General features: G+C 42.7%; 1 protein-coding gene across 1 annotated transcript; it reads right to left on the bottom strand.

Annotated features, from left to right (window-relative positions):
• Nucleotides 1–103: 103 nt before the first annotated feature.
• LOC134616490 (ephrin type-A receptor 4-like) lies at nt 104–26,883 on the bottom strand. Its single transcript, XM_063461317.1, has 19 exons — nt 26,727–26,883; nt 25,998–26,065; nt 23,592–23,789; nt 23,165–23,275; nt 22,399–22,753; nt 13,035–13,190; nt 11,905–12,441; nt 9,370–9,494; nt 9,066–9,225; nt 8,865–8,976; nt 8,019–8,077; nt 7,705–7,818; nt 7,362–7,547; nt 7,228–7,289; nt 6,827–7,036; nt 6,337–6,513; nt 3,844–4,031; nt 3,457–3,642; nt 104–1,083 (listed from the first exon to the last, which is right to left on the bottom strand). Exons 1-19 carry the CDS (start codon nt 26,881–26,883, stop codon nt 966–968), a joined length of 3,279 nt encoding a protein of 1,092 aa, XP_063317387.1. The 3' UTR covers nt 104–965.
• Nucleotides 26,884–27,582: the final 699 nt, after the last annotated feature.

Below are 27,582 nucleotides of genomic sequence, written 5' to 3'. Positions count from 1 at the left end.
CGGAGAAATTATAAACATAAAGAGCCCGGAGAGTGCATTACAGTGGACTTTAAATATATTGCAGTTCCAAACTTCTGTTCAAACACAATTAAAAGCCTACATACACTGATGGTTTGGCATTTATTGCAATGCAATATGGCACTCATTACAACATTTCTCAGTGTTTCTATTTTACTATGCACAAACTAGATTAAAAAAAAAAAAAGCTCATAAATAAACAAACTGCTTCATGTATCTATTTCTTAGCATCAAACAAGTGACAAGTACACGGACACCGATGGACAACATCCTAATCTAAATGTCTACTTCAACAGAATCAAAAGTTCATACAGTTTAAAATAAAAACATGAATATAAAAAAAGAAAAACTCAAGCGAAATCATACAATTGGTTAGCATCATCCTCCTGTATGAAACTAGTAAGAGCTCGTAATGATACATTCTTTCCGGCTTCTCCTGCTCCCTCTTTAACGTTGCATATTAAGGTTATTCAATGATAGCTGACATCTTGACGAGGGAGAATTCATGTAGGATGCACTCACGCTACGCACGCCGCACAAACACACGCACAAACACAGACACACGAGCAAACAAAATACATTTTGTTCAAGTCGAGCACAAAAGCAGCCAAAGGGACAAACTAGGTTGGAAGCCAGTCTGCTTATGCACATGTCAGCCTTCAGAAAACAGATGAGAAAAGAGGAGAAGAAGTGAAACTGGATAAGAGGATGAGGCTTCAGTCTAAGCTGCCGGTGGCTCAACGCTATCGGCGACCACGTCCAGATCACGGTTTATAGAAAACTCCACAGGATGGAAGTTCACAAAAAGTGCTGCTTTTCTCTCTTCCTTTCTTCCGTCTCGCTTTGCGTTTCTACTTTACGCCGCTCCTTTGTATTTCCACTGGTGAAAAGTCCCTCTAAAGTGCACAGATGAGGTAAATGAAACAGGTTTGTATCCGTTCGCCAGCTCAGACTGGAACCATAGTGTGCTGCATGTGTTGCATTTGAGAGAATATTTCTTGCTGCACACTAGCAATTAGTATGTCCTGATGTGACGGTGTGATTATTCCAAGTCTGTCCATCTCCCTGTGGGTGCACAGACAGAGATAAATGTTCAGACACACAAAGGCACAATATGCAGTATTTAAGGGATAAGGCTGGCTGTTATTTTCTTTTGATCACGAGCCTACTTATTCTAAATTGACCGACACTTTGACTTTCACCACACACAAACATTTGGAGATATTTAGGGTTTCGCATCTGCTCAACTATGCATTTAAATCACTGGGTAATAACAGGCCAGCGGTCTATCAATTAAACTACAGCCATAATATGAAGAGTTTATGTTGCTTAATATACTTCATGCCTTTGCACCGCAAACACCATTGTCTCCCAGCACTAAAAGAGTAAAGCAACAAAACGAAGCAATGTAATCAAGAAACCACGCACTAATAAAACAAAGACTGTATATAAAAGATGGCCACTGCAGCTAATGTGAATTGGTCTGTGGGTTCCCATCTTTAGGGCTTGAAATATTAAAATGATCGCCAGCTTGCTTTTAAAAAAAAAAAAAAAAAAAAAAGCATGAGTGAGGAGTGGGTGTGGCTTAGAAGTCGAGGACACCGCATGCTTACATGTCAATGCAACACGTTCTCACTCCCAAAGAGTAACATTTTACGCTAGGTGACAAATCGTCAGTTTAATACGCTTCCTGCCACCCAACACGTCCTTATATTACGAGGTCAGAAAAATGAGGAAACATGAGAACCTTTTGGAATGAATCTACACATATATGTTCGTTTTACTTAAATCGCTTTGGAAAACATTAGCTAACACCATTAAAGTGCTGGTTAAAGTTAGGGATAAGATTAGAGCTAGGGCTCGAATACATGGCCGGAACGTGTATTACCGCGGGAGCGTCATTCTACTGGATTTCATCCATAACCCGGCGCGTAGCATAAGAACGCAGTAGGTCACCTTTCGCGTTACTCAGGAACGACTCGGGACTTGACAAATCGTCACTATATTATGCTTCAGGAGTGAGAACGGGCTGGTCAATGATTTCTCAGTTGGAGTGTAGCCACGTACAAAACATTTCTGCCTTTTAAATTTAGATGGGACTAAAATTTACAAAATAAACATTACTCTTTGTTAAAAAAAAAGTCTTCGTACTAGTGGTTCAGTTTACAGGTTTGTAAATCTAGAAAAAAGACTTGGACCTTTGCTTTTTTGCAACTGGAGTGATTGAACCCTGCTGACTATTAGAAAGAATCCAGCATTTCAGAGCTAAACCTGAAGTGAAGAAGCAGAGGACGATGGATGGATGGATGTGTCACAGTCCCATGTTTTTGAGAAGTTTGTGACTTTTTTAGTTTTTAACTTACTTTGGTTTTGGGTTGTTTTGATTTTGTGTTCTGGTTCTTGAGTTAATTTATTACCTTTATAATCCCCCCAGCGTTTCCCTCTTCCTTCTCTCTTCCTAGTAACTCGTGCCTTACACGAGTTGTGTATTGTCGTCTTTCTACTTTTATCAGTATTATTTGTCGTTTGGTTAATCCCTAGTTAACATTGAAGGTTAGTTTTTATTTCTTTTGTTTCCACCTTTGTGATTCTCTGTTTATTCCTGCTTTGTTTCACCTGGGATTCATTATTTCCACCTCTATCCTGCTCCCTCCTGTGTATTGCTGTGTAATTAGCTCACAGCGTATTTATTTATAGTCATTGTCTTCTTCTCCGTTATGACGCATTTTTATAATCTCAGCTGTTTCTGCTCGGTTCTAGTTTTACGCTTAGTTTTTACCTTTTAGACTCTCTGCCAACAAAGGCTCTTTTGCTTTTTACCTCCCCTGCTTCTGTGCCTCACGCTGGGTTTGTCTCATCACTATTCATCACAGAAGGTTGCATCCTTCTTTTATATACAGTCTACAAATGCAAAACAGGTCTGTTTTAATGCCATTAAGAGTGAGTGTGAGCTAAACTCGCTGCTAATGAGAACACCCAATTAACACAAAAAGAAGCATTTGTAAGATTATGAGGTGACACTAGCTTTTTAAATGATGTAATGTTATAGTCGTGAGTAGCTTTTATCACTCACTTTTCCCCCCTAATTATGTTTCTGGTTAAACTGAACAAGGCTTACAAACTGAAGGTACTTTAAAAAGACTGTAATATGGATCATCACTGATGTTTTTCAGTTAATAAGCACTGAAATAATTAAAGCGTTAAATATTACAGGACAGAATGAAAGCTGCAATTATTCAGAATAAATAAATTTCTTACACCCTGTTTCAGCTTTTCATGACACTGAATTTTGATTCAGAAATACGAGTGGGTTTCTGTTGCTAGTTTTAACTCGATTATGCCCAATGCTTAAAAAAAATCACAGATTCCATTTTTAAGACATTTTTAATGCCAGAGTGGCTCCTATTTCAATCCATTTTCACATGAAGGTACACTTACTGGTGTGTGAGAGCCAGAAGACTGTCAAGGCTGGTGTAACTCGCTGCTGCAAGGGTGTCTCTGTACCTCTCCAAACCAATGGACTGCAGCCACTCACACAGCGACCACTCGGGCACACACATCTCCGGTATGACTGACACACACACCTCTGAACCCACCCCTGACTCCAGTATTGTGCCTGTGGGTCTATATGTGCAGAAAAAAAACAGCAGGTTGGTGGTGGCAAGGGACTGAAATAGGAGTGTGAAATCATAACTGAAGAAAAAAAATCATAAAGATGTGGGAGTGGGTGTGAGTACAGTATGAATGTGGATATGTGTGGATGTGCATGTAATTGCTACTTTGCTTGTGGAAATTTCTGTCTTTGCTTTCGTGCACTGTAAGTACCTTTCCCCTCCTGTCCGGCGCAAAGTCCCAGGGTTGCGTATGAGTTTATCCAACATGTTGAGGATCTGGCTGAATGTGGGTCTCTCTGCTCGATCCCTCTCCCAACAGTCCAACATGAGCTGGTGCAGCACCACAGGGCAGTCCATGGGCGCAGGCAGTCGGTAGCCCTCTTCTATTGCTTTGATCACCTAAAAAAGGTTTCACATTGTTATCAGAAAACCCAAAACCCGAGATGTTCCAAAAATTTGGTCACATGTGAAAATTGTTAAACGCAGACCAAACACAAGAAAATGTGAAACTGCACCTGTGTATGTTTAAATGGCCATTTGAAGCTATAAGATAAGCTTTCCTGATTACTTAGCAGCTGACTCGGTTAGCATTGGTAATTATCCTCATGCAGAACACAGTTCATGTGTTGCTTTTTAAGAAGCATAAAACGTCCATTTACTAATTGTCCTTCTTTTCAAAGCAGTAACATCAGCTGCTTATCTGTTAGCTTTTATGGTAACAGCCTGTCATGTAAATTCTAGCCAAATAACCCGGGTTACACTCTCACTGAATGGGCGCTACACTAATCTACCTAATGACAATGTGTAATGTTCACCATGTTCATCATCTTAAATTTGGATGATAGCTTTCAAACATTTAGTTACCAACTTTGACCCGCTCTTGCTTTTCTGCAGCTCCAGAAAAAATAAGGATGACAAATATCATTATGATTCATTCTCTGTGAACCACAAATATCTGGGTAAAATATTATGGCAACCCATCTAAAACTTGTACAGTCACTTAGCTAAAAAAAAAAAATACTGTGGTGTATACTTACTGTCAGAAAACACTTTTTTTTTAGACTTTTAAATAAATCTGTGGTTTTTGTAAGGAAATGATGAAAATCATGCGACTACCGTTTAAACTTCACGAATAGCAAAGCAAATTCTTCTCCCTGAAGATTTATTACTCGCTTGTTGTTTTCCAAGCGGTTCCCAAAGTTGTCTCACCACTAACTGCGATTGATTTTAATTTCCTGCAGATGTGTGCAGCTCTGCATTTTCCTGTGTGCAGTGCAGATATCAAGCAGCACATGTCTGCAACACACTCTGTAAACCTTTGCGATACTAAAAAGCTACTCAGTCAAAACCTGTCTTGGTATAAAAAGTATAGCCGGGATATTCATGAAGAAAAAAAACAAAGTTCACTTGTTTCTGTTAGTGAAGTAAGTTTATAATATAAATCTATGCACTACAAAAAATAAGCTAATATAGTGCATAGTGCACCTCTGCTTGTGCAAATTTCCCCTTTTAATACTTGGACAAAATAAAAATCAACTAAATGTCCAAACAGTGCTGCAGATGAAATCCATCACATTGCAAACATGTCCACGCGTCATCTTAGTTATTTCAACTACTCCAAATGAACTCTGTAACACAATTTTTCTTCATATGTCGATAAAAGTTTACAAAGTACAGCCGACTCTGTCGGTATCTCCTCGAACAGATCAAGTTATATTTTACATCCATGTCCCCTTCTATTACTGGCTTACAACACGGAAAGCACATTTGCAGCGCATGATGATATATAATTTAATCACTTCATCTCTTTACCCTCTCCAGTGTAATTAGCGTATGAATTCTTGAGCTATGTCCAAAAAGCTTGTTCTATGAGGTCACAGTGACGTTTATCCAGAAAATCAGTCTAATCTAATCAGCCCGCCCTTAAATCCAAGTAAACATATGTAATGAAATCCTTTCCCGCCATAGTGACCTTCACCTTTGAACGTTTGTGCCAGACTTGAAAAAAATTCCCCTGAAGGCATTCCTGAGATATCATGTTAACAAGTAAGAGAGAGACTAATGATGGATGGAAAAGCAGAAAACATAGTGCCTCCAGCTGCGTCTGTCGCTGGTGCAGAGTCCTAAAAACACAATTACTGCCTGGCTTGGCTGAGGAATGACTCTAAGCAGCCAATTCATATAAGTCTCAATATTTATCTTCAATAAAACGTCCTCTGATTGCTTTCAACTTACCCAAGGATCTCAAACCCAAATTTTGCACATTTTACAAACAGCACAGAGGTCAAAGACACTGCTCAGAGAGAAGTACACAGAGGACAGTTTATTTTTGTCTGAAATATGCAAAAGAAGTGGGGTGTGTTATGTAGACGGGGTTAATTTAAGTCCCATTTCCTGTGTGAACATTAGCAAAAGTTTAATTTGACTTCTAGAGAAAGTCACAGCTCACAACTTGTTTGTGAAAATTCTAATTAATGTTAATGCTTGTGGCTCAGACGCTGTAGTATATGTGTATATGTCATTTTAGCTTCGGAGCTGATCACGTCCAAAAACACAGCTTTGTGTTACATCACATAAGCCATTGTTTTTACTTTCACTCTTTCTTCTAGGATAAAGATCATTCACACATATCAAGAATTACAGCATTCTTTTTCTTTTTTTCTACAAGGCATCGCATGGATTCAATAATATTAAAATTACTCACATCTTGGTTGTTCATGTCCCAGTAGGGTCTCTCTCCATATGAAACCACCTCCCACATAACGATACCATAACTCCACACATCGCTGGCTGTTGTGAACTTCCTGTAGGCTATAGCTTCTGGAGCAGTCCATCTGATGGGGATTTTCCCCCCAGGAGAAAGATAAGTCCCAGTGGCCTCCTAAAACAGCAGTAAAAATCACACTGGTTAATTGAATAATTTATGTTTTTTATGATTTCATTTAATCAGTCGGGGGCGAAAAAACCTCCTCACTGCTAATGTTTATTGCTCTAAGCTTCGCTCTTTCAGCGGCGTCTATTCATTTGACGAGTTCTACAGCTTTTTGGCCGCCTTTAACAACAAATGTGTGAACTGAAGATGTGATAGCACATATATATAGCCTAGAAATATGTAAGTGATAAAGAATAATGAATTTGTAATCATTAAAAGCAAAGCATTGTTTTAACATGAGGAAAATAACAGTGTGTCTTACCCTTGTAGTGTAAGCGGCCTCTGGGTCGTCCTCCAGAACTCGGCTCAGGCCAAAGTCGGACACCTTACACACCAGGTTGCTGTTCACCAGGATGTTTCGAGCTGCCAGGTCTCTGTGCACGTAGTTCATGTCTGACAGGTACTTCATACCTGAGGCGATGCCGCGCAGCATGCCAACCAGCTGGATCACTGTGAACTGGCCGTCATGTTTCTGAAATGGTACAATTGCAGAGACAGGAAGGCAAGTTAACACAGAGACCCACAGCTAGCAGTACAGTCATGACTGACTGCATTTCATCTGTGATTTAAATCTTTTTCACCACATTTTTTAAATACTACTCAGAACCGAAATTTATATTAGTTTCATAACAGGAGATGACACAATAATAAAATGGCCCATACCCGAAGAAATGCATCCAGAGATCCATTTTCCATATATTCTGTGATGATCATCAGTGGTTTACCTGAAGAGGTAAAGAGTTTTATAAATATCAGGCAAAATCCCCACACTGAGTTCTAACCTGAGCACTACTCACATCTCGTGACGACACCCTCCAGCCTGATGATGTTCGGGTGGTCAAACTGTCCCATGATGGATGCCTCAGACAGGAAGTCCCGCCTCTGTTTGTCAGAGTATCCTGCCTTCAGACTCTTGATGGCCACGTAGATCTCCCTCTTCCCCTGCACACGCAGCCGACCGCTGCACACCTCCCCAAACTCTCCTACACACACACACACACACACACACACACACACACACACACACACACACACACACACACACACACACACACAGATAGCAAAAACAGCAGCGTCAGCGCCAAGTAAGCATGTGTGTGTGGGTTTGTGAGTGTGCGCGAGCACTGATGCCAGGCTTACCCATGCCAATAACCTTCTCAATGTGAATACTGCTGACATCAATCTCTTTGGCAAACTCGTGGATGGCCTGATCAGGGTCTTCATAGGTGAACGGGTCCACATAGATTTTCACTCCTGCAACGGTAGGAGAGGCGGGAGAGGAGACGAGATGAAGGAGGAGAAGGAGGGATGCAGAGGAGGGTGAGAAATTGTTGTATAACTGCATATGTTATGTAAATATCTTTTGGCGGTATGCGTATAAGATGTGCAGGTGGATCTGAAGGAATAGTTGGAGAAACAGCATCCACGAGACCTTACGTGCACATATGCAGTACCTGGGTTAAGATGTTTCTCTTCCTCCGAGTCCTGCTTTGTTTTACTGTACTTGCTCCTCCTGATGAGACATAAATGAGGGACAGACAATGAAGATAAGTGAGCCCGTAGCCATCTTTTTCATTTATTGGGTCTTTTGTGCTGTGATTTTTAGTCATTTGACCTGACAAAAGGCCATGTGTGTCACACTGCTTTTAACTTTGTGTGCTTTCTCTTCTAGCAGGGCTGTGCCTTTCGCTGGATTTTCAAGGATTTGCCGCAACAGAAAGCAGTGACAATGAGGAAGGCAGAGCAACGGGCTGCAGGAAAGCATAGAACGACCAGATCAAAGCATTTAAGCGAGAGAGGGAGGAGGCACAACGCCTCAGGTAGCGCAAGATAAAAGGTGTTTTCCATTAAACAAAGAGACTGTCAAAAACACCTTTGTGTCTGAGCAGGTGTGTGCGTGAGTGTGTGTGTGTGGGCATCTGCGCATGCTGGTGAGGGTGCACGCCAGCGGAAGCTGACACACATGCTATGTTGCTGAAGAGACTGTAATGACAAGTCAGGGACAAAGGGATTATCACTGTCTCCACTTTAATCCCTTTTAAAAGCTTCAGGTAACACACACACATTATTTAGGCCCACAATAGCAGGGGAACTGTGGCTGTTGTTTGTGTGCGCTGAAGCAGTTTGGTCAGAAGCAGTAGTTAACAGAAAGGCTGCACTTGTGTTGACGTCAGCTTTGCACTGATGAGAACTTTCTAGCCGGCCTAACAAGTCTATAGGTGTGTATGGCTACTGGATGGGTTCTTTTGTGTTTGTATGTCTGTGTTGCTGTGTGTGTGTCTGTGTGTGTGTATATATACCTGCGACTAATGATGAAGACAGCTGCAGATATCAGCAGTAAAATTCCAACCCCGCTGACAGACAGCAGCAGGAAGGCAGAGTTGACTCCTTCTCCAATCAGAGGGAAGGGATCTAAGGAGGAAGGACACAGAAGTCACCAACCAAAAAGTGATAGCTGCTTCTTTTAAAACTCCCACTACTGAACGTCGCTGTTTGAATACCTGAATTTGTGGAGAATTCGAAGGGAGCGCTGAACTCTCCATATCCAGCAGCTGTGCGAGCACGCACATGAAACACGTAAACAGTGAGGGGGTTGAGACCCGTGACATCGACACTCCGAGAGAAGGTCCTCATTATGCGGTACGACCTCTCTCTCTGATCCTGATTAGCCGGGACAAAAAGAAGGGTATCTATTCAGTGTCTGAATGCAAATCCATCCTCACCATCAGTGCAATGCGAACAGCGAGCCGGCATATTGACATTCCAAACAGCTGCCTGAGCTGAATTAACCTGCGGGCAGCTCACCTTTTCATAGAACTTGACCTCGTACTCCAGGATGACCCCGTTGGGTCGATCCGGCTGTTGCCACGACAACGACAAACTGTGCCTGGTGACATCAGTGGCTTGGATAGACGACACTGGAGAGGGTGCTGAGAGGAGAGAAACATGATGAGAACTAATACAAAGACAATAGTCTAACCCAGTGTTTCTCAAATGGTACTCATACCCCTAGGGGCACTTCAGAGTACTGCAGGAGGTACTTTTTTTTTCTAAATGGTTTGCTGCCAAACATATTTTAGCCACAATTATTTCAATAACAAAAGCTCGCTGAACTACATTTCATTTTCCATATTCCTATTTTCATCCAACTGCCGCAATACCTCACAGAAGGAAAAAGCACCAAGTACAATCCCGTCTACTGTGAGCACAGAACCACATCCAGATATTTAATGACAGACAAAAATCAAGAAAATGGTACAGAGTTTCAAGCGTAGCACAAGTACAGACACCACAGAAAAAGAGGTGATCCATATATTTGTGCTAAGCTTCTCTTTGTGTAATGACTCTGATCAAAACAAAGCAAAGACACCGACTGTGCCTGGAAAAGAGTTTGATCGCTGCAGTTGCCTCTCTGGCACAGAAAATGACAAAAATCCTCAGTGATGCACGAGTCCCTGTTTGTTACTAAATCTGAGGTGCAACCCACAAGAATGACTCGGTTCAGTGAAATTGCGGCTCTGACTTTGGTGGTTTTCCACCACTTTTGCAATCGGTAAATGCAAAATGTAACGGTTTTTCAGTCACTCGTTTGTATTTTTATTAACTGACACTGACACTGACTGGCTTTTACATCATATTGGCCTTGAAATATTTTAAATAGTTTGCATTATTTAAAGAAAGTTTGAGGAGCATCAATACAACATATATGCAGAATGACAAACTGAATATGCTCTAATGCTGATTCTAAGGTAAACCGTATGATAGTTTGGCATCACTGAACGCAGCTCAGAATGGCTGTTTATCAACAGTCCCATTGACCCAGTGCACCCGGGAACTGACCTACATCTCGTTCCTTCCTATTCCACAGAGACAAGCTTCATTCTGCACTCTCTCTCCCCTTAAATCCCTCCATATTTCCCTCCTTTTAACTCTCTCTTTGTCCTCCTTTGTGGCTGCTCATACGATATTGAGCCATATGGTAGTGCAGGTTGGGCTTGACAGATCCCAGGCACGCTCTCATGCTGTGCACACGCAGCTAAGTTATTTCCCCGGGGCACCTGGAACCAGGCAGGTGCGCTGCTTTCTAAATGCCACCATAAAGACTTACAGCAATGACAGTTGAGATGTAACAGCATGAAAAAAAGAAATAAATAAAAGCACACGCTGAAAACTAATGGAGAGCATGTGCGAGGAACGCCACACACCAGCTGACACCTTCACAACTAAAATGAAACACTTCATAAAATGTGGGTGACTTTTCAAATAGTTTTGCGGTTAAGCATTTTAGGGCAAAAAAAAAAGGAAAATCCCACCCTTTGGTACGCCGGCCCAGTTGAGTGTCGACACGATTCTGCTCAGTTATTTAAGTGTGGCGATTTACTTTTTATTGCATCCGCTTCCCCCTTTAACCAACTCTCTCTATTTGTTTTTAAGTCTGTGATTTACATTTTCCAGAATGCTTTCTGACATCCTCTTGAAAACACCCCTATAATTAATTCAGCTGTTGTTAGGTGTAGGAGGACAGAGTAATAACTATGGCAACTGTGACAGTGATAGTAAGAGAACAAGTTTCCGGCTGGAAGAGAGCACGACACGGGCCTTGTCGTGTGTTTCTCCATTAACAACTTAACCAGTTTTCACACATGAAGCCTGAACAACGTGGAGACAATGAAGCCAGGATGGCATTAAAAGTAGTAGTCTGCTTTTAGATGTGATCTCACTACCGGGATACTCTGTTTAACCAAGGAGCTAAACAAAGTATTCCTAAGTAAAGCATGCAGGAGGCAGAGGGGCAGGAGGCAGGATCGCTGGCTCACTGCGAATCCTCCAGATCATTACCTGCTAAATTCTTGCAAGTAGCTAAATTAAAATATTCCATTGTGTGGTACATTTGCGTTCTCACATACAGCTCCACACATACAGAGAGGTTTAGCCCCACTGGCCATCATGTTTCTGCTTCTCACATGTTATCCAGAACCTTCTCAATTTTCAAATGAAACTGTGTTTTCCATTCATTGCAAACCAATATGTACCTTTACTTCCTATCACCAGTGGAAAAATTGCCATTGTTTTACAGCTTTAAAGTGCTTACAGCAGATGCTACTTTCAATACACACAGATGCAGTATACCTACATGCAGAGCATGTGCATATCTGCTTGTGCAATCTACAGTTTTGAGCTTTACTCATGCGACCTAACTTCCCGTGGGCCTTCGCACGCACTGAGTAGCGGCTTGTATTCTGCTGACCCACTTACGGACAACATCTATAACCAGATTTTGTGTTACAGTCAACAATCTGACAAACAGATTTATCACAAACAAACACTTCTCTTTCTCACCAGCTTGGTTGGTGGTGACGCTCACAGACACGCTCTGTGCTGCCCCTGCACCACTGGCCTGGGAAACCCCATTGCGCGCATGGACAATGAAGGTGTAGTGCGTGTGGGCCCTGAGCTCACTCACCACCACCCTGGTGGTCGTGAGGCCCGTCTGACCAGGAGAGAAGAGCACATCTGAGCTGCAGGGCGCGCAGAACTGAGAGCTGGAGACGGAGCCGCCGCCAGAGCCAGGCCGGGGAAAATCTCCAGGCCTGCTCTGGAAGACACCTCTGCCTAGCTGAGAAGCTTCGGGTCCCACAATCCCCTGGTCTGACTGCATTCCCAGCCCACTGTGCTGAGCCTCAGGCTGAGAGATGCTGCGATTCCTAGGAATGGCTCTACCACCAGTGTGGCTGTGGCTCCCAGTCTGACAGATGAGACACTCCAGACTGTAGCTTGTGTCACTTCTTCCTCCCAAACGATGAGGGGGGGTCCATTCCAAGACCACTGAGGTCTCATTCACCACTGAAATGAGTTGCTGTGGGGCTGATGGTGGCTCTGAAAGAAGAGGGTAAGGGGAGGGCATAAAAATAAATGAAATCAACCATATACTGTGAATTCAAAATGTGGAAGTAAATGGAATGTGTGGGGCTTCTGGCACAGCTTAAAATGTAGACATCTGGCATTAGACTGAAAATCATACGGCTGTGAGATGTTTTTGATGGGGTTGATGTTTTCGTCTGTGGCCTTTATTTTTTTGTATGTGTGCCTGAGAGATTGTGTGTATGTGTTTTTACTTTTCCCAGGCCAAGAAAACCATGTGCTGTATATAGGCATAATTAAGTTTAAGAGACACAAACCAAGGCCACCAAGTCTGTCACACAGAACCTACTCATAGACTTACACAGGGAGAGAGAAAGGGGGGAGCATTTATTCACTTCCCGATGTCTTTAGTTATCACTCCCTAACAGAATGTAGATGGTTGCTTAGTCATAAGGAATGGGATTGTGAAACAGGAGTGGCATTCAGACACATTTGTGTGCCCCTCTGTTTGTTAGAGATATAGACTTCGGGTAACGACGGCTGTGCTTATTGCTTTTGTTTGTGCAAATGCATACACGTATCGTTTGTGTCTGCGTGTGTACTCTTACGGGTACAGGCCATGGAGGGAGGGTCAGTATCAGCACGGAAGAATCCAGCATGGCAATCACAGATAGTTGCTCCATCTCTGAGTGAGTGGCTATGTGGAGGACACTTGGCACATCCTGGATCTGTAGACTTGGCCTTGTAGAAACCAGCACGACAGGCTGCAGAGACACAGAGAAAGAAAGATTCCATTTGAAACATCTACATTAAAAAAACAATGATAAAAACAGGCCACACTGACTCAAACATGAACATTATTTTTTGGAGAGCACAAAAAACTGCATTCACATTGCTCCAGGAGCACTGCTGTGCTGGTCCACTACTTTGTAACATAAAAACGCTGACCTCATGCATCACACCTTCCTCCTGCCCGTTCCACCAAGGCACCACCTTTGCTTTGTAAATGAGTATTTTCAGAGGTGAGAACATGTCTGAACCTCACTATTTTTGTGCTACAAAGAATAAAGGACAACTTCAGATGAAATCCCTACTTTGTTCTTCTGTCATTGTCTGATGTCTTCATGTGAAAAAATTGCTGTCATGGCTATATCTAATGAAAGATTAGGATTATTAGCATAAAATATTTGTTTATACTGATGGTCAGAGTAGACACGTAATAAAATCTTTATGATCCACTATTCAAATTTCCCACTTGTGGGACTAATAAAGGTATCTTATCTTATCTTATCTTATACAAAGTAAAATGATCAACTGTTGTGCCCTGCTTGTCTGGACCAGTCCATATCATGTAGTCTGATGTTAGCAAAGGTGACTCTAAAAGAATGATACAGCCAGCAAAGAACACACAGTACAGTACAGTACAGCATACAGTACTGTGCAAAAGTCTGTTAGACTTTCTAGTCAGTTTTTTAAAGTGTTCTTGAGGAATTATTCTCCAGGCTTTTTGAATGTGTCAGGATTTCAACATTGGCGACTTTTTCACTCATTTTCAGTCCAGTCTTTCTACCTGACCATTTTCAGGGAAATAATCTTCTGTTTGTTAAGTCACTTAACACTGACCTATCATTCAAGAATAAAAGGCACCTAATTCAAGGGACAAACCAGTGTTGTGTCTAGACATAACAGACAACCTGGCAAAGCACCAATTTCATATTCTATCATTAGCACGTTGTTACTAGCAACCTAGATGCAAAAACACATTGTTTTTTCACATTTCTTTAGTTGAATCTATGAAGACATTCTCACAATTTGAGAGGCATAACATAGAATTTTTCCACCAACAAGGTGACTCCCAAAGAGCTGTTAGCTGAAAAAACCTGATATGGCTGGACTGAAAATCAGTGGCAACAAGTCCGAATTTAAAATTGTGCTCTCCGATGCATCCATCAGAGTGTAAATGTTATATGGAAAGCACTTAAGCATAAAAATGTATTTGTATAAACGAAGCATGTTGTGTAAAACAGAGGTTGCAGAAAGAGTAGAAAAGCACTATCTCTTAGTATTTACCATGTACCTAGCAAAATATAGAGAAATAAAGGGTGCTTAAAACTTTTGCACAGGGCTGTATATCTAAGCCGAGAAAATAATTGTGTTGTTTTACTGTTAACCTGTCTGGGATTTATGCAGTTCGCTCTGATGTTGGCTCCGACTGTGCGCCCAGTCACACAGGTGGCATTATGCAGTTTTCTACATTTATTACATGCCAAACATAACTAGTTTAAAAATCAGTTTATGAATTCAATCCATAACTTCTAATAAATTTGAAATGAAATGTACAAATTCTTTATAGGCAGTGAAATATATTCTGAGCGTATTAGATTCCAAATATACACCCAATAATTTTTGGTGTGAAACGTTGTGCAAGATATCTTTAAAAACATATTAATAATTAATGAGATTATAGGAGTTAAAGTCCACCCCACTGCAGGCTGCAATTAGTGCTGTCAACATTTACTTCCAAGGTCCTAACCCTTGATACAGTTCTTTGTTTTCGCCTGTATTGAATGCTTAGAGAGCCTTTGCAAAATTTAAACTGACAAGCGGAGTAGGTTTTTCCTTGGACAGCGTTTTGATCCGAAGACAAACAACTGCTAAGAAAAAATCTGGAGAGAGAAACAGATCCAGCGCGAGGGGGGAGGGGCACGTTGACTTCTTTTATCTTTAACTTTGATGAGCAAAGAAAGGAACACCTAAAAGAACACTTACTGATCAGCTCCCACTCACACGCAGAAACCAGAAACACTAGAACTGAATACATCAAAACTCCTCAGTGCCGGCAGCCCACACAAATATAATTGACATTTAAATATATGAAAGAGGAGAAACAGAGAAGGAGAGGGGCTGAGAGAGAGACAGAGGAAGAGTGGAGGGAGATACATCTTCTCTCTGTATACCAGGGAGTTCATGCATTGACAGAACAACAATACAATAAATGAGTGCATAATTATACTGCTTGACATCCACTGGTGAAGCAAAAGAGATGGCAAGGCATGGCTGCTTAGAGCAATTTCTTCTCTCTCTTTACTTTCAGAAGGAAATCCTTTATTTGTTTCCACTGCAATCATTTTTTCAACACCTTCTTTTTTCATCATCACACCCTATTCACTCTCCTTCCTCGATCCCACCGTCTTTCCCAATTCTCCGCTTTTTTTTTTTCCAGCCCTTTTCACATTTGCACAGGGAGATGAAGACATCCCAGTGGGAGTGGATAGGAATCTGGGAATGATGTGTGTGTGCGTGCGTGTTTGTGTTTAAGTGCGTTAGTATGCTTTATGACACTCGTCGGTAGATGAGAGGGAGGAAGTCTCCTCTGTAATCTACTCAGACCAACCATCCTGCCCCATCTGTGTGTGAGCCTCCACAGATTTGCTCTTTCACACACTCATTTGCCCTCCCTTTCACATTTCACAGTCTCCCTCCTTCGCTCCCCATGCACTTCCTCCTCGACCTCCACTTATCTGTCTTTCTCCGATAACTCTTCTCCATACATCGCTCTCCTCTCGCAGTATCAAACCACGAGAAACCTTTGAAGCGTTGGCTGGCATTCTTTATACCCCCATATCGATACCAGGGGTGCCGCGCACAGGCACACACAGCTGAAAACTACTCGGTCGAAACCTGTAAATTCATAAAACGCACTCACGGCTGATAAGAACGGCTTTCATGTGGCGAGTGACTCATCGTGTTGTGGCAGTTTAGACAATAAAGTGCAAGATAAAAATACAGTCATTCTCCAGCTGTTCTCCGCATTCCTTTATCAACAGTGTAGGTAAGCAAGCCACGGGTAGAAAAGACAAGGAATTAAATGGAGAAAGACAGAGAAAATTATCTGAACCTCTGAGGAGGACTTAGAGGTTGATTACAAGGCTCAACAAGAATCTGCCAGGGGGGTAGCACACTGCTTTTTGTTTCTGTCCCATCTAATCCTCCATCCTCCTCTCAAACAAAGACGACACACTGAAGGGGGGAGAGAAAGAAGCAAGCAAGTATTTGAAGCCATAAACTTCCTTCAGCGCCCTCTTATGTCTCTATTCTCTCTTTTCTCTGTAGCCTTTTGTGTCTCCTTTAGCACCGGTTATGGGAGGAGGGTGGGTTTTTGGTGACCTGGAATCAGAGCCCATGAGGGTGTCATTAACCCGACATTAACCCTACGCTACCGAAGGCCGCGCGAGAGCCTGTGTTTGACCGGTAAAGTGGCGGCGATAGGGAAGCACACTTACTGATAAGGTGGAAATTTGAAAAAAACAAACAAAACAAAGACGCGTGTGTGTCTGTGGGCACATTAACATTCTGCCTGTTAGACAGGACGATAATTACAAAGCAATCAGCTGTTCGGCTGCTTGAGACAAGCGAGACAAAGTGACAGAGTGTAAAGGATTGGGAAGGTTGACTGGGAGAGGCAGCACAAGAAAAACACTGACAAGAAGCGAAAGATAAAGAGATGAAGAGAGGGAGAGGCGAAGTGAGAGGGAGAAGGGAGAGACATGCAGGAGAAGGTGCCCTTTGATTACTATCAGCATTGTCTTCATTTGCATATGCATTCTTCTGCTACCCAAAATGCAAATGCAGCTCATTCCAAATCTAACTAAGAGCCTCGTCGGCACACTGTACGCATGCATGTGTGTGTGTGTGTGTGTGTGTGTGTGTGAGGGTGGGTGTGTGTGCGTTTGCGTGAATTCTCCTTGACCCCGTGTTAGCTGTCATCGTCCCTTGGTTCTTCCCAGCAGAGGGGTGGAGATGGAGGAAGTACCCCTCACTGCTCCGGTCTGACACCTGTCTGCGTGATGGATGGAGGGAGGGATGGATTGACGGATTGATAGACCGTCACGCGAGAAGGAGGGACGCTGTTAATCGCAGGGGTCATGCCCCATTTTAATTAACGCCCAAGGAAATGCTGGGGGAAACACTGGAGGTGAGGCTGAAGATAGAATCGGATCCTTATCTTTTTCAAGTGTAGGACTTCCTAGAATGGACTGCCTGGCTCCAAAATCAAAGTTCCTCTGTAGTCAATTTTATCTTGTATTTTACAGGGTCAATGGAGTCTTGATTGCATTTAAAATGTCAGAAAAGCGTAGAGACGAGGCTGCAGCTTTAAGTTTGTCTAAATTTAAATATTCACATAAACTGGTGGTCTGAAGCGAGAAGTGTGTGGATTTGTGAGTGTGTGTGTCTGTCTAAAGCCAACAGTGTTGAACATTAGCATGTGAAAGGGACTCTGCAACAATAACCCCCCCTCCCTATCAGACACACATCACCCCCTGCCACCACCACCACCACCACCACCATAGCAGCAGCAACACCCCCACCCCCTGACTGGATAGGGGAGAGGAGTTGGAGAAGCGAAAGGAGGGATAATAGGAGCAAGACAGAGAGGGAGAGCGGAGCTTGTGCCCATGCCAGGGAGCTACAACACAGCCTGGTGAAGCTGGCAAACCTCCTGTACATTAAGAACAACCTGGGAGAGGCAGACAATAGCACACACGCAGACAGACACACACACACACGCACTCTGATTGTTATGGAGGAATGCAAAGCATTTCCCCCACCTGAGTTTGGCTCACTTCAAACAATCACTCGTGCTATTCCAGTGTCTTTGCTTGCCTCGTCACCTGCCATATGTGCACATATACACAAACACACATGCACACACAGAGACACAAACTCCTCCCTCTCTGTTTGCCCCATCACACTCTTCTCTAGGCATTCCTGGGCAGTCCTCCAAACTGTGAGTATATTGGAAGGAGGGCTTTGTTAGGCAGAAAATCAGAGATACAGTACACAGACAGACACAGACACACACACACGTGCACTTGTTCACACTCGCACATACACACACTCTAAGTCAGCAGTCCAACATGTCCGGAGTCCAGAAATGCGATGCAATAATTAGAGGGACTGAATACAGCGATTACGCACTCATTCTATCATCCGCTTGCTCTTTCTATCATCTCTCTTTCAGTGTTGCCGTCTCTCCCTCTGCCTCTTTCTGTCCAACTGCTTTCTGCTGTTGACGAGACACTGCAGGTGCGTTGGAAAGAAGCACAACCATGAAATCTCTCTGGATGGAGGGAACACACATGCAAACACGCTCGCACACAGAAACATTCCAACCCTCCCAGGCACTGAGCAGAATCGAGGAGATTCGGACGACAGAGAAAAAGGAGGCCAGCAGAGAGAGAGACGGTGAAACAAAAAGCAGGAGGCTCCGCTTTCATTCCACCTCTTCAGCCGTTCACATTTCACATTCTCTCTGTTGTCTCTCCTCCCTCGTTTCCGATCCTCCCAGACGGATCGCAGCTGTCAAACTTTTGACGTCTTCATCCACCTCGGTCGTGACCCCGCTCTGTGCGACTAAACTCTTTCTGCAAGTGTGTGTGTGTGGCTGTCAGCCAAAGTTTTTGACGTCTTCATAAGGCTCAGTCATGACCTCGGTCTTAACCAAGGGTTTAGAAAGAGGGGGAGTTCCCTCTCTCTTGTGTTTCTCTACTCGCCCCCTTTGCACCAAGTGACAAACCCCCAGCAGGGGAGGGGGAGCTCTGTATTGAAGCCTTCTGCTGTCAGTGGCCTTCTTTCAACCCCTCTCTCACCCCATTCATGATCTAATCCCTTCTTCCTCTCCAGAGCTTCTCCGCTCATCCTCTCCATCCTCATTATTTTGCGTCAACACTGAAAATGAACTTCTCACATTTTACTCCTTTAAATCTACACTTGTTTCAGTTTAAATTAACCGCAACTGTCGCAGAAGCTTAAATGCATTAACAGTGCAAAAGTGCACATGCAGATAATATTAATGTGGGTAACAATCCATCGAACCAGGAGACATATAACTATCAAACATTTCCAGCAGACAAGCATAGATTTTTCATTTATAATTAAATGTACTTGCTTGGTGTTTTACTATCAGACTAGATTTTTCTCCTGTGTCTTTATAAACACCTTAAAAACTCATGCAAAAAGAGAAAGTGGGAGTTATTTAGGAGGTAATCAAACTAATCCTTGCTTGTGTGAATTATTTTTCTCTTACTGCGTCACAGAACTCATACTTCCACACTGACAGTTGCCATTTCAGTGCACTCACACTGACATGTAGCGCACTACGAGAACCTGGATTGCCTAGTGATAACGCTCAAACCTGAGTGTTACCCATCAACGGTCATTTGAGCTTGTATAGCAAGAGGGATGAACCACCAAAATCTTTTAAAGCATTAAGAGGAATGTTGTTAATGCTAATCCTTGCTAGCTAGCTAAGAGCACATTTTTAAGATGCTGACAGCTGATGTTGATGTTCAACGTGAGATAACACTGCACAGGCCTAGAAACAGGTCACCAACCCCGGTAGTCTCTGGTTTTTGTGGCAAATTTTCTATTCCTTGACAAGTGTGTGAGTGGTTGCTACCAGGTGAAATTGGTTGCAAAAGAGTGCTGCACCAAAAACCTCCTTGTGATCGCTTTGGTTGATAGCAGATTGCCACTCTTGGCTGTAGTTAGCATGGAAGATGCTGACTTGTCTTCCAAATACACCCAATTCCCTCTCCAAGTTGTACTGAAAGTTGGAAAAAATGCAATGCAAACTTGTGCAAAGTTGTGCCTTATCAGTGCAACAACAAATTACAAAGGCACAAATTTTACTTTGAAGGCAAACAGTCTCCTTTTCTGGTTTGTGTAACACTTGATGCCAGCAACCTAAAGCAACCACTCCCTAACCAGTTTCAGAATACACATTTATCACTAGCAAAAGTACTCACAAGGGTCGCTGACCTGCATGAACTGGGCGTTAGCAATCAATTTCATAGTGAATATACATTTTTCCTTCCAACTGGTGGCTGCTAGATGATCTTAGACAGGTCTCTAGGCCTGTGCGTCACGGGTCTAACATTACTACATTAGATGACAACTCTAACTTACAAGCATGACAACTGTAAGTTGCAGTGCTAAGAGAAGACTCCAAACTGAGACATACGATTGTCTTTCAAGTGCAAAATGAGCAGAGCTTCTAATGACGTATTGCCAGCCAAGGTTAGTTTGCCTGGTTTTGTCTTCACCTGAACGCGTTGTGCCGACTCAGAGATGGCACATGAGTCTACATGATCCAGAAATCTCTTAGTGTCTGTGACATGTTGAGAGACAGATCATCTTAATCTCTTCCGAAATCTATTTCTCTTCCCTCCATCCCGCTAGGCCTTCCCATTCTGTTTCTCTCTGCAAATTTTAAACTTAAAATAGGAGAAGAGTTAAGGTGTCTGTCTAATTCAGTCGGGTCAGAGGTTTTGGAGAGATGCATTCTGTATTCATTCAGACCTTGATGAATTTCCACTGAGGCAGCTGCGCCCAGCCAACAACCTGACAGGCAGAGAGAGTAGGGAGATGAAGAAGAGAGCAGCAGATAGATAGATGGCACTTCACATCTGCTGGAGGTTCAACAGAGTCAAGGGTCTCTCCTAAATCTAGTTGAGGAGGAACATCTTTCAGGCTTCAGGGACCACCCCACAAACCTCCCCCTCCTTTCAGATGAAACAAATGAGCTAAGCCGGGTGACGGTTTCAGAGAACATCTGAGACACATACTATTCATATTCATACAGAATTTTGGCAACTGCATCTCTCATTGCAAAGAAAAAAGTCATGTTTTTTCTCTCTTAATCACCAACTGGCCAACTGGCAATGCATCGCTCTTTTTTATGTCCATCTCTGTATATTTCTCTTTCTCAGTGTCCCCTCTTTTCTCTTTGAATTATGGGTCTGTTTGTTATACAATTAGCCTGCTGGGGTGGGCTTCATAAATAAAACCGAGGGAGCACATCAGTGAATCGTTCACCCCCACCCCCTCCACCACAGCTCTTCTTCTATTGGTCTCTGTCCATCTGTGTATGTGTGTTGTGTGTTTGAGTGAACATGAATGGAGGGAGTCGAGCCATGTTGTAAAAGTGTCTCCACTAAGTCTGTCCAACCCCGTTCACCCCACTTTGTCACATAAGCGCGGACATTTGCAGTCTTCACTATCACAACAGTCGTTTCCAAATATTACACGTCATCCGAGCCACATGTGAGTCGGTGAAAGGTGTGAACAGCTTGCATATTTGTTACAGTAAAGTTCAGACCAAATTTGTAAGCGACAGAAAGACATTTTTGTCCAGATGGCTGTGGTTATGCGAGCACACCTCATATGGAGACCTTAGCGCTCGGTACACAAAGCAGAACTTCAACTTGCAAAAAGATCGGTCTTAATTTAACCCACTCTAAATGATGGCTGGGCATGTGTTCATACAGATAAATGCTCCCAGTGCATGCCACCCTGTTGATCTGAGCAGGCCAATAATAGGACTGCACCACTAAAGCTCACTGATTTTAAAAGTTGCTGAATTTTTACTAAAAATCAAGTGAAAATTACACTTTTACACGTTGCACATTGCTTTTTGACTTTGCCGTGCAGTTGCTAAGTATCCAGCAGAAACACCAGAAAAAGAAAACCCATTAATTTGATTAAAGATGTTCATAAATGGATTTTATCACCTTCAGAATGACCCATCTTATCTCTTTTCTCTGTTCTCAGCTTGCAACCTGCAATCTGAATATTATTAGATTTTGAATGGTGTCAATTTTCTTTTGTGTTCTTTTGTGTAATTTGCAATTTCAGTTGGATACCTTACAAAACACTAAAAAAGTGCTACTGTCTACTGTTTCTGCAACAGAATAAAATTTGTTATGTTGTCCTCTCCAAACCACATTTGCCAAGCTAGCGAGTGCCCCTTTAAAAACGAAAGGAACCGAATATCAATATTTTCAGAGTAGCTTGTTAAGCTGAGCACATATGTGATTGTTATTCACAGAGATGCTAAACTTCAAAGTGACAACACATTAATTCAGGAGTGCATAAAAGAGAAGTAGCTCTGCTGTAGCCAGCACCACTTACCTTTACATGCACCTCCCCTCTCCTCATATCCGGGGTTACAGAGACATCCACCAATAGGAACCAACCACTCTCCATCAGCACCGCAGTACATTTTAGGTTCCTCTCTTTCTTCCGATTGGTTGACACAGGACCCCCGGACCTCCACTAAGGAGGACGTGTCGGCCCCGGTAATGGTGTCGGGAAATGTTGCCAGGTTACGAACGGTTAGCGGGCAGGTTTTGTAGAAAACTCTGACAGAAACCAAAGCAATGCAGGCGCCCACATCCTGAAAGGCTAGATAGAAGCCCTTCCGGGTCGTGACTTTTACATCTCGCACCTCTGTGTTCAGTTTCATGATGCGGTCTCCAACATCCACCTGAATTGAGAGGAAACAGCATTGCATTAATAAACAGTGCAGTAAACCGTGTCACCCCTTATTAATTCAATTTGCTTGTTCAACTTAAAGTGGGCGTTTCAATTGAACCGCCGCTGATCTCCACATCTTCAGCACTTGGCTCGGATTCAGAATAACTTTTATTGATTGCTAAGGCGAAATAAGCTTTACGGCCTGCAAGATTAGAATGTAAGTCACTTTAGCAAAGACCGAGGAAAAGCACCTTGCCAACATTCCTGGGACAGCAAAACAGACGTCCAAGATAAAAGTGCTTGTAAAACAAATAAAAACATTACAGCTAAGTGCTTTTGGGGGGGTTTATTTTCCACATAGGAGCAAATTACACTGAGTGGCGGAGGGAACTCAAAGCCTGACTCAGTTGTTCGGTGTTACCTGGGTGAAGCTTTCGTCTGCTGCCACCGTGTCCACCTTAATGAAGCTGCTCTCTTTGATGTAGCTCTCTCTGTCTTCGTTTGACTCATGGTAGTACAGATTGAATGTCTCCTACAAGACAAAAGGGGAATTTAAAAAAAAAGGGACAGACTGAGGCACCTATTTATCGTCAGCACCAGCACTCATCTTTTCTCTTAATATGATAATGAGTCAAAGTGGGGTTTGTGCTTGAATAAACAGCAGCTGTAATATAAAATAAAGGTCCATTAGCGGCAGTCTGTCCATTAAGTAATTATCATGAGAGTTAACATATTAAAAAAGGTCAGACCCTTTATCAGAATTCTTTGCTGTTTTGTTAAAACTTTTTACCGCAGTCAGGCCATACATTCACCAGCACGCTACACATCCTGAGCACGCTTTCACGTACCTTACAGGTGCCAGTGACCCCTGGGAGGCTGTTACAGTCTCTCAGGGTGAACTTGACTTCGACGTAGACCCGCTGAGCTCCGGACCGAGGGATCCAGTCTGTCCTGAGCCAGTTGTTTTGATTGGGCTCCAGGACATTGCAAACCTGGTACGTCCTGATGGGGATGTTTTTCTCATCCATAATGCTCACCTCTTCCCACTTCAAACAAGCACATTTGTATAACTGCGTTAGTTAGAGCAATGATTGTGCATGTAAGACATATGTTGCTGCCTACAGGCGTTAGACTACATTCCAAAAATGCATTTAGTTCAGGCCAACATCATGAAGCCCAACTTTGAAGTGACTGGAATTGAACTGAAGCAGATGTTCCATCAAAGTTGCCTTGATGAACGACTTGATATTAATGAAATGTAACTGTCATGTGGAGAACAGGTTTCCAAAACTTCTCCTAATTCAAGATAGTCTGATTTTTTTTTAAATTAAAAGAGTCATTTGCCAAGCAGCAGTCATTTAAAAAGGCTGCTGGCACTCAAATTTCAGATGACACGCCAGTTCAATTTCCCACAATGCACCAACAGAGAAGGGTTTTCAAAACCCTTCCATGCTGGCAGCTGCAGGCTGTTATATAATTTTGACAAAAGCATCTAAATAGCCGCTGTGATGGCAGCAATGTTAAAGTGTCTGAAAGTTGATTTTCATACTGTGCTGGCGTGAACTGAAACTGACTGCATACGTCGCATAAAGTTGAACTGTTCAGCGTAGGCACAAGCTTTAAACGCACACACATAAGTAGCGGTGGCTGGCAAAAAAGTGCACACTGTGAAAAACTTAGGTTGCCTGTCCACTGGGGGGTACTTCTAGTCATCATATATACAAAATAAATTTCAGATGCTGGTGTCCACCCTCTGATTCACCGCTGCTGTGTGAAGCCTCACGGGCTAATGCTCATTCTTGCATCAATATTCTGCAGTGGACGGTGGTTCAGATTTGTTGCAACTCCAAGGTTTTTGCAGGCACATTTCCATACGAGTGAAGCAGGCTCAACCTTCACCGCACCATCCATCTCAATAGAGCCGATTATTTGCCTTGTACTGTGACCCCTCAAATGACCGCTGAGCCTCCCAAGTCCAAATTGGCTTTTTATTGCCACTGAATAATAATCTGCTCTCTCCCTGCTAGTGAGAGCTGTATACACACTAAATGCACCGTGTCCAAAGAGAGAAAAAGAGAGCGAGAGGAATGACAGAAGAATGTGTGTGTGCGTGTGTGTGTGTTTGAAGGGCATGCTTGTGTGTCAGTGTGTGTCTTTAGACTGATCGATATGCCATCAGAGTCAATTTCGTTGTCTAATGTGGGCTTATTGCCTATATGCTATCAGCTAATAATAATATTATGTATATGTTGGGTGATTTGCAAGTGGTGCAGTAAATATGTTAGCCTTTACAGTTTTATGTACATTTTAAGACCATTCTTTATTGATTTAATACTCAAAATGTTTCAGCACTGCTATTGGCCTGAAATATCTAATGGAGACTGATCTTTGGTAAGCCACGCATTTCTTTATGTACAGTGTGTTAAAATGTGGGCCTGTGTGAGTGTGAGCGTGTGCACATGCCCACATAGTGTGAGCGTTTGTGTGCTGTTGTAGTGTCTTTGCGGGTTGAGGAAGTCAGCTGTATAAAAGCTGACATGGGGTATGATGTCTCTGTGTCTAGTCTCCTTCAGAGTTTTTGTCAGCCTACGCAGCTGTCAAGGGAGAAGAAAAAAAAACATACAGAAATGGAGTTTTGTATGTATGTATGTGTGTAGCTAAGGGGTGAGGAAGGTGGGGGGAGTGCCTGTAATCAAAAGCTCAGTGCGTGCAGACCAGGACCCTGTCAATCAAGCAGCATGTGAGACTATAAGGGCAATGGCAAGTGAAGAAATAACAGTCAAGTTCACCAATAACTCTTAAACCAACAAAAGAGGTAAGAGAGACACTAAACAACAAAGAAAGAGAGAGAGAGAGAGAGAGAGAAAGAGAGGATGGCAGATCACGACAATGACAAAAAAACACAAAGAGAAGATCAAATCTGAAACAGATATCTCCAGGATTCATTCTGGCAACTGTACGGTAGTAAAAATTCCTAAAAAATGACACCCACCACCAAGCTGGTTTATGCCTTTACTTGTGCCAAACGCAATGGCAGCAGTCTCATATTAGCACTTAGGCTTGGTGAACAACAGCACATTTCAAAATCTGTGGGATGATTATTTACAGTTTCCAGACCGAGCGTGTGCATGTGCGCGTGTGAGGAACGAGAGAGGGTGTGTGAGTGTGTTTTCCAAAGAGAGAGCAGGTTGTAAACAGTGTATTCATAAAGAAAAAAAAAGAAAAAGAAAAAAGAACAGGCAGCTCCCACTCACCCCTCCCTCTGAAGGACTGGCTGCCCATTTCAGCTCTCCTGGCACTGTCCTGGTATCCAGCAGGGTCACTAAAATTGCATACACACACACATGCAGGTGGATTCAGGACAACCAGTCTGGAATATTTTTTTTAAAAATTGCTCTTAAGCAGAGAAAATTAATTTGACAGACTTCTCACAAGAAGTAAGTGATGGTTAAGCTGTGAACAGTTATGGAAGTAAAAGCAGGCGTCCCTTGGTTTGGCACTGTTAGGTTTAAAATTTTCTCTTATTTCCACTGCACAGAGTCATATATGTACATTTAATATCACATACATTTATATATTTCACAGAATTTTAAACTGTTGATTTGAGACCTCGGAGCTTTATTCATATACAAAACCCCAAAACAAAAACTATGAATTCCAGGGTTTAACTGTTTATAACAAAAACACAGAGGTGCTCAGTGTTCGCCACAATGACCAAACCCACAAACATAAAGAAACAAACAAAAAAGAAGAAGGGAAAAATATTTCAAGGAAGATATAGCTCACAGCTGCACAAATATTACAAAGATATCTAAGACTTCAACTTTTTTTCCTCTTCTAGATGTTTGCAATTTTTTCCCTGTTCTTTGCTATCCTAGGACGCGCCTTGAGCGCACGTAGGATCTCTCCCAGCTCGCAAGAGCGGAAAAAAAGACCCGACTGTGCTACACAAGCAACACGGATTCGAGTCTCTCCTTCCTTACCTTCATTTGGCGGATAAATCCTTGTTCTCGAACTTGAAACTAATGTTAATATCCAGATAGTAGAAGAAAACGTTCGCCACAGATTTGCAGCCATGTGTGCAGCGTGGAAGCGTGTGCGTTCCCCGTCGGCTCCGCGCACTCGCTCTAGCAGCTCCATCCCGGTGGGAAAAAAGTGTTTGAATGAAACCAAGTGTGAACGCGAGTTGGATGCAGCAGTGGGTTCTGGGGCGGTCTCCTACACTTCCTATGCTTCCCGTAATGATAAATGACACGAGGCAAATGACTGTTCTAGACTATATGAGCGTCGGTGTGTTATCCTTCAGCATCTTTGTTAACGTTTCCAAGAAGGCTAATGCAGATCTGCAGCTTCTGTGTTTAAAAACGGGTGACATTAGTTGAAAAGAATAACTTCGCTCTGGCTGTAAATTTAAACATAAAATTGTTAAAAAAAAATAACTGTGACGTTTTTCACTGATTCGACCACAAAACTTAGTCAGCCCACTTTAAAACACCTAATCTGAGAAATATAATGATGGAGTAAATGAATGCTGTAGTCAGTAGAAGCTGTCTGGCGCACGTCAGAAGTGGCATTTAGCAGTGATAACCCAAAGGAGGGCCAGCTGGGGTACAGGAGGCCATAAACGTCACAATGCTGCACTTAAAAAATAATCACATAGTCACGTGCATTTCAAAACATGAATATGTCACATTCTCCTGATAAAGGCCTGAAGTGCCTGATTGGAGTTGAGGTTGTCCTTTGTCCTGAGAAGCGAAATACCCATGAATGTGACTACAGCGCCACCTGTTGTTGATAGTTGCCGGGTGAAGGAGGAGAAACCCAAAGAGTGGTCAGGAT

The sequence above is a fragment of the Pelmatolapia mariae genome, linkage group LG18 (assembly GCF_036321145.2).
Source record: "Pelmatolapia mariae isolate MD_Pm_ZW linkage group LG18, Pm_UMD_F_2, whole genome shotgun sequence".
In the NCBI taxonomy this organism is placed as follows: domain Eukaryota; kingdom Metazoa; phylum Chordata; class Actinopteri; order Cichliformes; family Cichlidae; genus Pelmatolapia; species Pelmatolapia mariae.
The sequence above is the reverse complement of the archived record's forward strand: the minus strand, read 5'-3'. Positions and strand labels throughout refer to the sequence as shown.